This window comes from Gossypium hirsutum, chromosome A05, assembly GCF_007990345.1.
Source record: "Gossypium hirsutum isolate 1008001.06 chromosome A05, Gossypium_hirsutum_v2.1, whole genome shotgun sequence".
Classification (NCBI taxonomy): Eukaryota; Viridiplantae; Streptophyta; class Magnoliopsida; order Malvales; family Malvaceae; genus Gossypium; species Gossypium hirsutum.
Window position 1 is genome coordinate 17,467,177 of NC_053428.1, and position 14,425 is coordinate 17,481,601.

Sequence of the window (14,425 nt, forward strand, 5' to 3'; positions counted from 1 at the left end):
TTGGTTTTTTCAGTTTCTTGTCACATTTTGTTACAAAATCATGTTGATGTGGCTATAAGTAGCTACGTATGAATATGATCTGTGGCCATCATCTTTCCAAATTCCCTCTTGTAGCTGAGCGTCTTGCTCGTTTGAATTTCTTCTTATTATCCGCTCGCCAGCCCACACATCATGCTAAAAGCTTTTTAACGAAACCTGCTTCTTCATCATATACGTGGGAGTGTAATGTGAGGATTAATGAATTTGGTCACCGTGGCAGTGTCGAAGAGGCGAAGAAACTGTTCGACGAAATGCCTCACATTCTAAAGGATGCCGCTTCTTATGCTTCCATGATCAATGTTTATTTGAAAAATGATGATCTTCCCAAAGCTAGACACTGTTTCACTCCTTGCCCTACAGAAATATTTTTGCTGAATCTGCAATGATACACGGATACGTAAAGGCCCATCGTCTACCTAAAGCTTGTCAACTGTTCAACGACATGGTTAACAGAAATGCCTTTTCCTGGACTAGTTTGATTTCTGGGTATTTTGCAATCGGGCAAGTTGAAGAGGGTCGTCTGCTTTTTGAACAAATGCCTGATTCTTTGAAAAATGTGGTGTCTTGGACGACTTTTGTTTTGGGTTATGCACGAAATGGTTTGATCAATGAAGGTCGCCACATGTTTGATAGAATTCCTGACAAAAACATTGTTGCTTGAACAGCTATGCTCAAGTCTTATGGTAAACATATATGCTAACATCAGGTGCCAAACCAAATGAGATCACTTTTGTAGAAATCTTATCGGCTTGCAGTCGGGCTGGTCTTGTGGAGAAAGAACTAAAGCTATTTGATTCAATTCACGCATTTGGTTTACAACCCAAGGCTAAGCACTATTCCTGCCGTGTGGGCATCCTTGGTCGAGCAGGACAACTGGACAAGGCCATGAGTGTTGTCAAGAAAATGCCTCCATCCAAAAGAGATGGCACCTTTCTAGGGGCTTTACTTGCTGCATGCAAAGCGCATGGGGGTCATAAAATAGCAAATCACATTAGCAAACTGCTTATTGAGCTAGAGCCCACAGATTCCGGTGTCTACGTTCTCTTGGCCAATGTATATGCAGCGCATGAGAAATGGGATGAGTTTGCCCAAGTAAGGAAAATGATGAGGGAGAGGAAACTGAAGAAAGTTGCTAGTTTTAGTCAAGTAGAAGTAAAAGGAAAGAATCATGTATTCTTCGTCAGGGACAGATCCCATCCTCAAGTTGAAGGGATCCATGAAATGCTACGACTTATGCACGACCACCTTCTACGGCCGAGGTGGGTTACATTAGATGAAATTTGACCACCTAAATGTATCTTTACTCACACAGTAGTTGGATTTGCAAGAAGCTGAAGAAAAATGCAGTTTTTTTATGTCATCTAGGTTTTGGTTCACACAGCAGTCAAAATTCGCTGACTGTAGGCATCTTGTGATGATCGACAGTGTAAACTAACTGTCCACAAACTACACATACTTCATGAAATGCTACGACTTATGCACTACCACCTTCTACAACTGAGGTGGGTTACGTTAGATGAAATTGACCACCTAAATGTACCTTTACTCGTAGTAGTTGGATTTGCAAGAAGCTGAAGAAAAATGGAGTTTTTGATGTCATCTAGGTTTTGGTTCACACAGCACTCAAAATTGGCCGACTGTAGGCATCTTTTGATGGTCGACAGTGTAAAACTAACTGTCCACAAACTACCCATAGTTCATTATATTGCTAAATGATGGTCTCTGTAGATGAGCATTGTATGGGTGGATATGCTTGGAGAAATGCTCTGTTTAATTTAAATACGTGGATGCTGCATTTACATTATCAAAGTAAAGCTCGGAAATCCGCATAATTATGCTTCGAGTTTAAAATGACTTGGAACACTTCATACTGAAAATACTAGAATCAAGAAAAAAAACAGCTTAATGTTTCCTGGGGTCACTCACGTGGAACGAGGCCTCCGGTGACTTACCCGTTTTAGGATGCAAAGGCGTAGCCGCTTACTAAGGGCTTCTAGCTTTTCTAATTTCTCATGTTTCGGCTTTGGGGTTGTTGAATCTCTCTTCTTCTGTTTCTTCTGCTTCTTCTGCTTCTTTTTTTCCTCTTTGGGTGGATCACTTGATTTTTGCTGCGTGCTTTTCAGAGGTGTTGCAAGCACATCAAGAGTCACCTAATGAGACAGACACAGCCCTCTTCTCGGTAAGAAAGATATGACCGGAAATCAGATACAATTATAGCAATGATGCAGACAAAGGGGGCAGCCCATTCGAGTTTGAAATAAATCATAAATCATGCAGCAAACAAAAGCTTAGAATTTAATAGCCTGTTATATGCATTATGAGATGAAGGTAAGCCTTCATCACAACATGGTTAAGATTCCTCTTGCCATGAGCAGAGTTAGAGGCAGACAGAGATGTAGAGCAACCTGATTTCCGTTATTAGCAGCCGTACAGTCTGCTGAAGATTCTTCATCACTGCCCCCCAGTGAAGAGCATCTTCCCCAACTTTCCCTGTTTGAGCTTGTATATGAGCAACATTCATCACTTTGGCCATTAGGCTTATCCTGCAAATCGGAAAGCAAAAATCTGTAATGAAACAAAGTGGGAATAGCAGAAAAACAAGTTGCTCATAATTTATTTCAGCAGGTTTAGAAACCATGTTCAGTAACAGACAATAGTCACATTGGAGGTGAAGTCATGGGTGCGGAATGAAACTAACATTAAATTGAGTATAAATCAGGGCAGTTTCTCAGGCTAGCTTGAGAGTGCGTCATGCAGAAACTCAATAAAAGAACTACCTACTCTTCCCTGTTAAAAGAATAAAATATACGTATGACAGACTTAAGTGCAGATAGACACAAAGGAAATTCATGGATACCTGTAAATTTGATTGCTCATCACCGTCAGGTCTAATATTTCTACTAAGCATGGGATCCTGCAATTATAAGAAATAACAAAATTTAAAAATATACTTAGTTTTAGATTAACAAGCAAACAAATACCAAAAACAAAGTGAAATGGAATACTACCAATCTAGCAAAAGGTGCAACTTCTGAGACGAGTTCACTAACTGGCTTAGTCATCAAAACTCTAGGTGCAGCAGAAGATGAACTTGGAACATTGGTTGATTCAGTTTCAATGCCAGTGATTATTTCATACAACAGGCTCTAAAAAGAATTACACAAAATTCAAGTTAATCCTTTGGTAGCTATATATCCCCATATTCCAATGTCTACAAAAGCTTTTAGAGGACATACTACTATCACCAATTACTCGGGTCAGATCATCTTAGCCAAGACCTTTATCCAGGAAATTAATTTCCAGCCTAGGCATAGTAGTCTCCTTGTTGGTATGTTAGTCTATAAGAAATTCGTGAATACATGATTATGGGGATGTGTTAATACACTGAACATTACTAAAAATATATTATTTCTCAGCTGCATCCTAAAAATACCTAAAGACGAAGGAAGTTATGACATAATCATAATGCAGCCGGGCTGAACTCCTAAATTCTTGGGGGTTTACTGCTACTGATCCAAATCTTAATGGAAAAGCTTTACAAGAGGCAGAGTTTCAGAAGAAAACAGAAAAAATGGAAAAATATGTACATCACATAATGCAAACCGAAGGACACTGATATTTGACTCTTAAACTACTTTCTCAAAAGCTCCAACATGAAAAGAAATTCACCTCATCCATGCCAGCACCGACTTTCAAATCACCAAGATCATAGTATTTCTCAAGCTTACTTGAACAAGCAGAAGAAATTTGAGGAGGACGAAGCACGTTGAAGAAGAAAATGGAGACTGAATCATAATAAAACTGTGGCCTGGAGGAGTTGTGATCACCATCAAATTTTATAACGTTTTTATCTCCCTGCATATAATATGCATAGTTAAACACTTCCAAGATCAGCCAATACATCCAAGAAAAAGTAAGAATTTTTAAAAGGTAAATTACCGCATATGATTTAAATATGAGGTCAGAGTGATGAGGTTGAATAAATTTGTCCTCACTGGCATGTCCAAATAGAGCTGGAATGAATGTTTTAGGTGCTACCTGTGAATAGAAAGTCTAGAATGTTACTCAAAATAATTAACAGTAGGTAAAGAAACAAACCCCACATAAAATGGCGGGAAAAAAATCTGCCAATTGATCTGGAAAATAGGTTTTAACATAAAGAAGGATGAAAAAAAGTTAATCAACTCGCTAACTTGTGAACATCAACAAGTTCATTAATATGGACAAACCTTCAGACAGTTTAGATCCATAATGTCAAACTTCGCCTTCTTCTGAATTACACGTCTCATGTACTGCACAGCCATCTTAACCTAATTGAAACAGAAGGCAGGAAATACAATTTATTGCAACAAACCCCATTTTGTCAATTCACATGTCAAGACTATTTCAAAAAAAAAAAAAAAAAAACATGTCAAGACCAATAGAGTAATTATCATTACTGTACTAGTACCGAATTCTTTCTGGTTAAAGAATCTCTTTCTAGTTGCTCTGGAACAATTAGGAGATTCTCTAGAAGAAATACAGGGTTCTGCTTTTGGCGGCAACATGCCGCCAAAACCAGCATAGATATACACAATCTGATAAAAGCAGCACATTAGCACCACTTACCACACCTCACATCTGGTACTTAGGTGTGGTGGCATTTTCTGACCATACCAACAGACTAGTTTTGGACATTTTAGCTGAACCACTCTTTCTACTTCCATTGGGTGACCATAATGGGTAGAATATGAGATCATGCACCTCATGTTTAGCCCCATTATTTGCTGTGCTAGAGCATGCATATCATTCCATGGTTATTGGTCAATAACATATGATATCTTCACAAGGTAAAATTTGGTCTGCATGCCCGGTTACTTTGAACCCGCAAACTTAAGCTAACACATATGCAGAAAGATTCATACCGTGAATTTAGGAAGCCGGATTTTATACACGTCAACCAGTTCCATCATAAGATCAAATAAGTTTGAGAAGGCACTGTCTAACACCATTCCTGCTATTGAAGGATCTTCTGCTCCATAAAGAAGGCTGCATTAAATAACAAAGAGAGAAACCTAACATACTAGTAAGCATACTTTTCCTAGGAAGAAACAAAATACAAATCTTTGAAGCATCATCAAGAGAATAAGCATTCCAAACAAGGGCTTTGAAACACATCCTGTTTGAGAAAGCAAAGAGTGTCTGAAAATGCAATAAATAAAGTGAAAATATGAAGCACCTGGTGACAGCACCCATTGATCGTCCCCAGAGACCTATACGTGATATTTGTCTTTCACTTCTCAAATATGATACCACGATCTTGAGATCGTCTCTCTGTAAAGAGTTTAAAAATCAATAAAGAAACATATAAAAAGACAAAAAGGAATACATAAATGTTCATTAAACTTAGATAACAGAGGCACTCAAGTAGATTGAGTACATACCTCATGCCAACCAAGGCTAACATAATCACCATCAGATAAGCCTGACCCCGAGAAATCAAGTGTGAATACCGTAATATTTGATGGAAGAAGAATTACAGCAGCTTCATTGGCATCAGCCCTACATCCACTGTGATATCAACCACAGAAAAAAGAGGGTAAAACTTTATCTCTTTTTATGCTATGTAATCTTCGATAATGATTCAGGCCAACTGTTTTTTGAGGCACAATCCTATTTAAAAGCTATTTAAATCTAAGCTTTCATTTAACCAGAAGATACAGAAAGAATCTCATACCTATTTCCATGGCAGTATATAACACAAGGGAGTGGAGTTTCTTCAGGGAATGGTGAAGGCGTATAATGACTGCAACGCAACTTATGCCCCCTTGCATTTGTAAGCTGTATACATTTGAAATAGATAATCTAACATGTGCCAAGAAGCTAAATATAAAGCCCTGAGGTGACAGACAGAAAAAAGAGATAAAAGGCTAATTAATGTCCATACTTGCCTCCAAATCTTGTCTTTTGAATTGCCTGCCTGCAAGAGTAAACTCCTTTTCCCAAAGATACTGCTCTGGGTTATAATCAGCCCTGCATGTACACATGGCAAAAGCATAAAAGATAGTGACCGAAGGGAAGATCAATGATTGGAGCAGCAGTGCAGCACTAACAACTTACAAGTAGTCAAAAGGTTGAGTAATGAAAAAAGGAGTTGCAAATTAACAAATGAGATGGAGGCAACAGTAATTCGCAAAGACAACTCCTTAACATGCATGCATCATTCAGTAGAAGTATCATCATTTTAACACGTCTCTTTAGTACACTAGTTATTGTTTGACAGTAAGACTCAGTTCAACATCTATTACACAACTTAAGAGATCATGTAGCCCTTTTTTTCCATATTTTGAAAAAAATTGTTGCAATTATTGAGATGCTATGCTTTTATGCATTATTTATTCCTTCCTTTAACTTAGATGTTATCAAGATTGTCGTTGCTCAAAAAAATAAAATTTTAACTATAGCTTTTTCTCTCATCACTCATTCTAGCACTATTTTCGACTAACATAATCTATTTATTTGGTAAATTTTTTAAATTATGCAAATTTTATAAAATTATTATTTAAGAAAAACAGTACCAACTTTCAATTTTTCCAAAAACATTAATATTTTGTTTTAAGTTTTATTTTATAAAATTTTTCATTTTAAAAGATCGAATTAATTTTATTTTATAAACACAAAAAAATATATAAAAATAAGATAATTGGTAAATACAGCATTTCAAAAAAAGAAAAGAAAATTTGGACTATATTATAAAATAATCTTCAAAATATGGTTGGCTTAGGGTTTTTTTTATAAAGTAATACTTCAATTTTACTTATTCAACATTTTTGTCCACCAACTATTGTGAACTTTTACCATGTTATTACACTAACCAACCAAACAAGGCAGAGGAAGAGCGAAACACAAGGGTATGCAATTTGTTTCAACCCTGATACTAGCACAACTTTTTCGTTGCAAAAGAGACAATAAAGAACTAAAATGCAATGGAAAAATTAGGATAACGGCCTGGGTCGTTCCAGCTTTAAGAGATGAGCAAGGAATTAGAGTGGAGTAGTGTAACAGAGACATACCTTGGCGGTCGAATAACAAAATTGATGAACTGATCAATCATCTTGCTTTGAGCGAGCTTTTTTGGCTATGATTGTGAATCGACAGAAGCGTGTAACTACTCCAGCGCAATGTACGAGAAGGTCCCCAAATTCACCTGTCGAACATTTTAGGTCGCTCCAATTGAACTGTTTCTATCTCTCTTTATAAATAGAGAGAGAGTGTGTGGGAGATTATGGAAGAAACTTCCTTCTCTTATTGGAAGGAAGGCATCTTTAAGAAGCCGTACATTAAATTATAAATTTCGCATTCCCCCGGAGAGAGTTGGGCGGAATGTCTCCCTCAAACATCGTCACGAACGTCCAACCTTTCGTGCCAAAGAAAAAATTAATCGTGGAGCTGAATGTGAGCGGTTAGTAACTAAACAAGTAATAACAATTACTAGGAAAGGAGTTAACTAAAGAATAGAACACAAAACCTGGTTCACAACCTTTTTCCTTCCAGATCTAATGCGGCTGGACTTTTGGGTGAAGTCTTCTCGCAATTAAAGTTGTCAGCTGAGAGACGCGTGTAGTAGATGGATCTTTTACCTGTTTCTTGGGAAGAATCACCGAGAAAAAGGAAACGAAGTTGAAGGAATCCGATTCCAGATCTCACAAAAACAGAAACGTACTTTTCGAACCAGAAGGTGGAAGAAAAAGTCAAACAAGAGAGAGAATTTTACCAAAAAAATGGAGTATGGAGAGCTCACAGGTTTTGGTGCGGCTGTTGGCGGCTGAGAAGGGAGATAGCAGCCAGCAGGAGGCAAGAGCAAGCAAGCACAGCTCAGAGACAGACAGAGGCGGAGAGAGACGGAGCTTTTTCTTTTGTGCCCATTTTTACTGGGTTTGTTTATTTCATAATATTTTATTATATCCTTAAAAGTACTCATTTAAAGTTTTGAGTAATATTATAATACCAATTTAATTTAAAAAATATGATAAATATCTATAAAATAAATTCTGTCATTTATCTGGAAACTAATTTTAATTCCTCAAAAAATAACTACAAACAAACTGTTGTGAGCATTGGATCAAGTTTATCCAATTGAACTTAAACTTGTTAATTTAAAATTTTACCAAATTGAAAATAAATCTATAATTCTACCAATTTGAGTTCAATGAAAATAAATATGATTTGATTAATTATAAATAACATTAGACAATATTTTCTTAATTTCAAGTTTGTTGAGTGGATTAAAAAAAGTCCCAGTTTTGGGTTTTTTTTTTTTACTTTTCTAACCTCTCTCTTACATTTGGAGTCTCAAAATAGAAAAAAGAAGAAAAAAAACAGTTGCTGTCTCCTTAAATAAGATGGAAGGGTGGAAATGATTCAATAAAAGTTATTATCTAATCTACACTAAAAATGGATATTTTACTACATTTTAGAACATTTGGCAAATATGGGAAATCCCACTTAAAATGGTCCTCAAAACCAAATAAATGGCTATTAAATTCTATCCAAGTGGGTGATGACCAAAAAGAAAAATGAATGCGATTGCCTCACAGTATTTTAATTTTGAAAAACTAAACGCAACCCAACCAAAAAACTTTTGAATTGATTTTGTGATTTTTTTCCCTCACCCCCCAAAAACAAAAATTTAAATTCTTCAATTCATCACTCAACTTTTAAGTTATTTTTATTTTAGTTACCTAAAATAAGTCTTACAATTTCGTCATTGCCATTAGAGAATGATTGATTTTAATCACCTAAACTTTAAATCCCTAACGACAATTGACTCAATACGTATATTATGTTTATATTTTACATTTTGATCATTCAATTTTTAAATCGTTTTTATTTTGATCATCTAAAAAATTCTTTCTTTTAAATAAAAAAAACTTGAAAGATTAAAATAAAAAAAGTATAAGCTAAAAAAACGCATTAAAAAATTGTCAAAATATACCTGCATTAGAATTTTGATGCATTATTTTATTCTTCCAAATCTAACGTTTAGAAATTTCCGCAGATAATTTTTTAATGATTTTTTTTTTCATTTTAAAAGAAATGAAAGGTTAAAAAAGTAAAATAAATATATTTATTTCTTTAGCTAAAATTAATAAAAGAAAGGAAAATAAAGTAATTTTAATATATTTGCTTAAGATATGGAAAGTAAAGTAAATGATTTGTTGAAATAAAAATTTTCAATTATAACCTTACTTAAATAACATATAATATTTAAATTAAATTATAAAAACTAATGTTCTTCATTAAATAATAATTACAAGTTTTAATAAAAATATAAATTAATTTGATAAATTGTTAATTTAATACAAACTTTTTAAAAACTAGAGTACTAATAATTCAAAAACATAGAACCATTTACAATAAAGTAATAAGGTGTTAAAAAATGAAAAAAAATCAATGCATTAGTAGGAGAAAAATTTAAAAAAAATAAAAAACTATTGTCTTTCCTTTTCTCTCCCTTTCCCCCAAATTGGAGTATTTAAAAGATAAAAGAAAACAGAGGAAAGTGAGAAATTCTCAACTCTCTTCACTTATCCAAACAAGGGCAAGAAGAATCCTTTCCCTTGAATTACTTAACTTTCCTTCTCCTTACCCCAGTCGAAACATACTGTTAAAGTTTTTTATACCCAGATTAATACTTAAAAAAAATTCTTTGGACTGTCTTTGGACTAACCAACTTAAAAGTTGAGTGACTAAAATGAAAATGTAAATATAATGTGGTGTTTAGTTAACTATTGTTAGAGAATTAACACTTGGATGACTAAAATAAAAACTTGGATTTATTTTGGTAACCAAAATAAAAATAACCTAAAATTTGAGTGACTAAAATGAATATATAGACGATGTGTGTTTAGTCAATCGATGAAAGCATTCTCTGATGCATTTCTTATTTAATGACCAAAATGAAAGCAACTTAAAAAATTGAGTGACCAAATAGGGAATTTACCCAAAATAAAATAAAAAGCCTCTAGGGAAGGTAATGTGAAGGTAAACCCATATCACACGGCATATAGGACACAGCTGTTTCCACTCTGTAGTTTCTTTCTACCTTCTGAGTAAGCCTATTTTTTTTTATCTTGTGAATAGTTTGCTTTCCAACTACAATTCAATTTGATGCAAAACCAACTTTTTGTATCCTAAAGATAAACCACCCAATTTTCATGAAGCCTATCAGTTAGGGTCATTCACTCATTCCTGAGGCCTCAGAAACAAACCAAAACCATAAAAACAAAACAATAATTGATCTAATGCGTCGTGTAATTGGACTCACCCTGCTGCTTACCAGGCCTTATTTCTTCCGTGTAGAATTACCTTTATACACGGTCAAAACTCTTTCAAGTAATTGTTTCACATAATCAGTTTCATCACATGCTACACTACGACAGTTTCGCATCAGGAAATCCGTCTTAACCGAAAAGAGAGTTGCAGAATCTCCTTTTGTGTGTGGAATATAATGAAGCTAACAAATGACCCCAACTGTTTCAACATGGCCACCCATCAATTCGACATATTGAAACCTGTGCAAACTGGAACCGCAATGTTTCGATCAAGGTAGATCAAGGTAGATTTCAACAGCTGCTACCTGCAAAGTGCAAACGACAGATCTGTAGGAACTGGAACCTGGTTTAGACCATATATAGCAACTCTTTCTCTAGCTATTGCCTCTTTGAACAATTTCTATTTTCCTTGCAGAGAGAACTGAGAAGGGAGGGGGATTAGATTTGTTCAAAAATTTTGGAATGTCTATGCTCTACAGGTTACTACTGGGTGTCACTATGCCTTGAAGCTTCCACCCACCATATCCTGCTACAGCAAATGCCTGAAAAGGTAAGACACTAGGTTCAGTAATGGTTCACCCATTCAAACATTATAAATGATATTAAATCTGATATTAAATGGAGATTAAGCAGCACTGGTCAAGTTTTTGCATCTTCATCTCTGTACCTTTCCAAAACGGACATTATGATTGAACCATCGCTTTCTATATATGGAGATTTTCTAAATAAAAAGATACATCAAGAGAGGATCAGACAGAATGAACACCACAAATTCACAAGCTTAATTATACTTTTTTAGAAGGGAATCAGTCAATTTAGTTCTAAACACGGTTAATCCCACTTCTCCCATCTGTCTACTAATGATTTATGATACCACGCCCTAATTTCAAGGCAACACTGTTTATCAAACAAGTATCAGTTTTCAAAAGTTTTGGCACTAGGTTTCACAGATGTTTATGCTTCAAGTGAATAAACTTCGAAAGTCTATTGAATATCCATCCTGTAGCCTCTACATGAACCCCCTGAATAGCATAATTTTATGTAGGTCACACACTTCTATTCTTCTGACATGTGTCTGACAAATATCCAGCGCAAAATGCATGGCTTTCTGCTCCAAATATAAGGAAAAATAAAGAAAAATAGAATGTAACCACATTAGAATGTACATATCCTACCTTGACGGAGTACAAGCAAAAGAAGCCTTATTTCATGCAATTAATTAACACAGAAAAAAGTAGAAGAAATGTCCAACTACATTTTTTTCTTTCAAAAAAGTAGAAGAAAGACGGAAAGCTTGCATCAGCCTTGTCTATCACGTATCTTGTTCTCAAGCAAAATTTCAATATACAAAACCATTAAATCTGCAAATTCTACAAGAACACAAAATAGAAATTTCCTTGAAACATAAACTGGATTATGCTTTATAAGAGCTTATGAGAATAGTTCACAAGTCCAAGTTAGCAGCACTTCTGAAGAGGTGCAGTTCTTGCAGATAATAAAGGTCAAATATATAGTGATAGAGTATCAAGCGACTGGACTCGGCATATACTGAGCTTATAAATGTAAGGGCGAACGAAATTGAGACAACATAACTAAAAATAGTTTATGAAGAGGGGAAATACAACCTCTTCCCATGATTTTCCAGGAGCTTCAAGCAAAGCAGCATTACAAGTCTTGAGTTCTACGGAAGCACCAGTGAACATGGAGGCCGCCTCTTCCCATCCCCTATTATGCCCCATACACCTGTATAACTGATTTAGTGTAAATCTGGGATAAACTATGAGTAGACATTTTCTTAGGAAATAAGCACACCATTACACTAATCAGGTTTACACTAAAGAGTGGCAACCTAATGCTTGGACTAGAATGACACGTTGAAACAAAATAAAGACAGCCAAGGACTAATCAAAGCAGAAGGCAAAAGAGAAACTGACATAATAGTGAATAATTCATCCCTTGAATATTGACATATAGTTCGTTGGAGGTGTTCAGCAGTCTGACCATCCATGGCTGCAATGGAATAATAACTAGATATGAAATGGACCTCCGCTTCCAGGAAACCACGCGCCTCTTCCTGCATGATATTAAGCGTTTCCCTGGTCCGCAGGGCATCACTGGAGCAACATAAATTAAGAGGTTGTGAATTTCTTTTTGCTTTCTAATCTTCTGAAAAGCGGTAGTGAGGTTTTCAAAATATGATATTTAAAGAAGATAAACTAGCTAACCTGCATAAAATAAGCTGAGGGATCCAACCCATACGTTCGAGCTTTCGAGAAACCGTTACAGCGTCAATTCGTCCGGTTTTACTGAGAGGGCGGTCATGATCTGATGGGGTTGGTGTTCGCCGAATTGTCGCATTCATCGATAAGAAAATTAAGATAGCAAGATATGGGATTAATAAATAAATAAATAAAACAAGAGGTCAGAATGCTAGTGAAAGGAATTAAAAAAGAAAAGGAACCTCGCAAAGACGGATGTTGCCAAGAACTCTTGGCATGGCGAAGTAGAATGAGGCGGCGAGATGCAGGTTGGGCCTCCGACGCGGCTAGCTCCACCTCCGCCTCCGCCCCAATCATCAAACACCTCCTCCTCCTCCGGAGCAAACAGATAGGAACTGGGGTCAAGCCAATGCTCAATGGCCTGGAGGTCGAGAGGCAAGTGCCCACTCCCACGGTAGCACTAGCATTCATTTCTGATTTCAGTATCTGGAATCTTTGTGCCTCTATTTGCCAAATTGTTTTCCTTTGTATAGATGTGAAGTTAAAAATAATTGCTTGGTCTGAGAATGGGGACATGAAATTAAACATATTTTCCCATTACAATAAATTTTTTTCATATTAATCTAAAAAATGGGCCTTTTTTCTAATTTCATCTTTGAATTTTGATTTTGTTAACCTATACACCATCATTTAATTTTTTTAAAAATTTTAATTTCTTTATATCTTTAATACTTTTTGTATTTTTTTAGATTATATATTTTCAAATTTTCAAATAATAATATGACATAATCTTAAAATAGTGTATCTTCATTTTTGAAAAATATCTATATTTAAAAATTAATTTAAAATAGTTTGCTATTATTTAAAATTAATGTGCACCTGAATAAATTAAAAATCAAGTTTACAAAAATTACCCAATTTAAAGATTGAATGGTGCTTTAATCCTAAATTAGAAATCAAAGTGCAGATGCGTTAGAATTTTAGGATTTGTTTAGTTGAGAGGAATGAAAATTAAAATGATAAAATTAAAAGAATAAAAAATTTATTATTTACTTTCAAAATATATATATATATTTCTTCTTTTCATTGGCATTTTTTGGATGAGAGAAAAAAAAATGAAAAGAATTTTCTTTTCTCATTTTATCAATTGCTTGGTAGATGTGAAAATTGGATGAAAAAAAAATATTTAAAAAATACATAATTTTGAATTAAAATATACATTTTTATTTCATTTTCTCTTTTTTCATCGTTTCAAATTAGAAAAATTATTTTTTATAAATTAGATAAAAAACGATTTCACTTTCTATTTTCTTTTGTCTCGTTTTCTTCTCAACTAAACACGCTTAAAATTTATTTTCATTTCACCTTTTTTTTTTCCTCTCATCTTTCACTTTTTCAATTAGATTATACTTTATAATATTTTAATTTTAATTATACTGATTCAACCGTGTATTATATATAATTATAATTATAACTTCAAAAAATTAAATATATAATATTTTTTTGAATGATCTTATTATAGGTATTTGATATATATATTACATAATACTTAAAATTATTTATAATCTCTAACTATTTATAAATAAGAGAATATGAGTTCAAAATTTTTAAACTTTGAAAATGACGTCCTCAATATTTTTAAACTTCAAAATAAACTAAAAATCAGACAAAAACCTCAATATTTTCGCTGGGTTATGTTAGGGATTATTATTTTTGGTCATTTCCTACCTTCCCCTGTAGCTCTAAATCGAATAGGATGAGTCGCTATATATGATTATTAATTTTACCAATATTATCTGTAAGTTAGGGGCAGGGCGAACCACTCTATCACCTACTATACATGATTATTAATCT

The 14,425-nt window shown here is 34.4% G+C and overlaps 2 protein-coding genes and 1 pseudogene across 19 annotated transcripts; 1 reads left to right on the forward strand and 2 right to left on the reverse strand.

Annotated features, from left to right (window-relative positions):
* The first annotated feature begins 74 nt into the window (after positions 1-74).
* Positions 75-1,898, forward strand: LOC107905743 (pentatricopeptide repeat-containing protein At4g16835, mitochondrial-like; annotated as a pseudogene).
* LOC107905742 (uncharacterized) lies at positions 1,793-7,988 on the reverse strand. Of its 17 annotated transcripts, none has more exons than XM_016832473.2 (16): positions 7,793-7,964; positions 7,559-7,658; positions 7,358-7,435; positions 7,092-7,225; positions 5,970-6,051; positions 5,756-5,859; positions 5,463-5,589; positions 5,258-5,352; positions 4,944-5,067; positions 4,269-4,349; positions 3,979-4,077; positions 3,709-3,894; positions 3,048-3,185; positions 2,897-2,953; positions 2,445-2,582; positions 1,793-2,189 (listed from the first exon to the last, which is right to left on the reverse strand). In XM_016832473.2, the coding sequence occupies exons 4-16, from the start codon at positions 7,130-7,132 to the stop codon at positions 1,962-1,964; spliced, it is 1,500 nt and encodes a 499-aa protein (XP_016687962.2). In that variant the 5' UTR covers positions 7,133-7,225; positions 7,358-7,435; positions 7,559-7,658; positions 7,793-7,964; the 3' UTR covers positions 1,793-1,961. The 17 variants fall into 17 exon arrangements, with proteins under 17 accessions (XP_016687962.2, XP_040969629.1, XP_016687964.2 ...); XM_041113695.1 differs by having other exon boundaries at positions 7,358-7,467; XM_016832475.2 differs by having other exon boundaries at positions 7,547-7,658.
* A 1,936-nt stretch (positions 7,989-9,924) lies between these two features.
* Positions 9,925-13,191, reverse strand: LOC107905745 (uncharacterized protein At3g52155, chloroplastic). Of its 2 annotated transcripts, XM_016832477.2 has the most exons (6): positions 12,814-13,191; positions 12,578-12,677; positions 12,287-12,466; positions 11,978-12,095; positions 11,020-11,073; positions 9,925-10,894 (listed from the first exon to the last, which is right to left on the reverse strand). In XM_016832477.2, the coding sequence occupies exons 1-6, from the start codon at positions 13,157-13,159 to the stop codon at positions 10,826-10,828; spliced, it is 867 nt and encodes a 288-aa protein (XP_016687966.2). In that variant the 5' UTR covers positions 13,160-13,191; the 3' UTR covers positions 9,925-10,825. The 2 variants fall into 2 exon arrangements, with proteins under 2 accessions (XP_016687966.2, XP_016687967.2); XM_016832478.2 differs by lacking the exon at positions 11,020-11,073.
* Between the last annotated feature and the right edge of the window lie 1,234 nt (positions 13,192-14,425).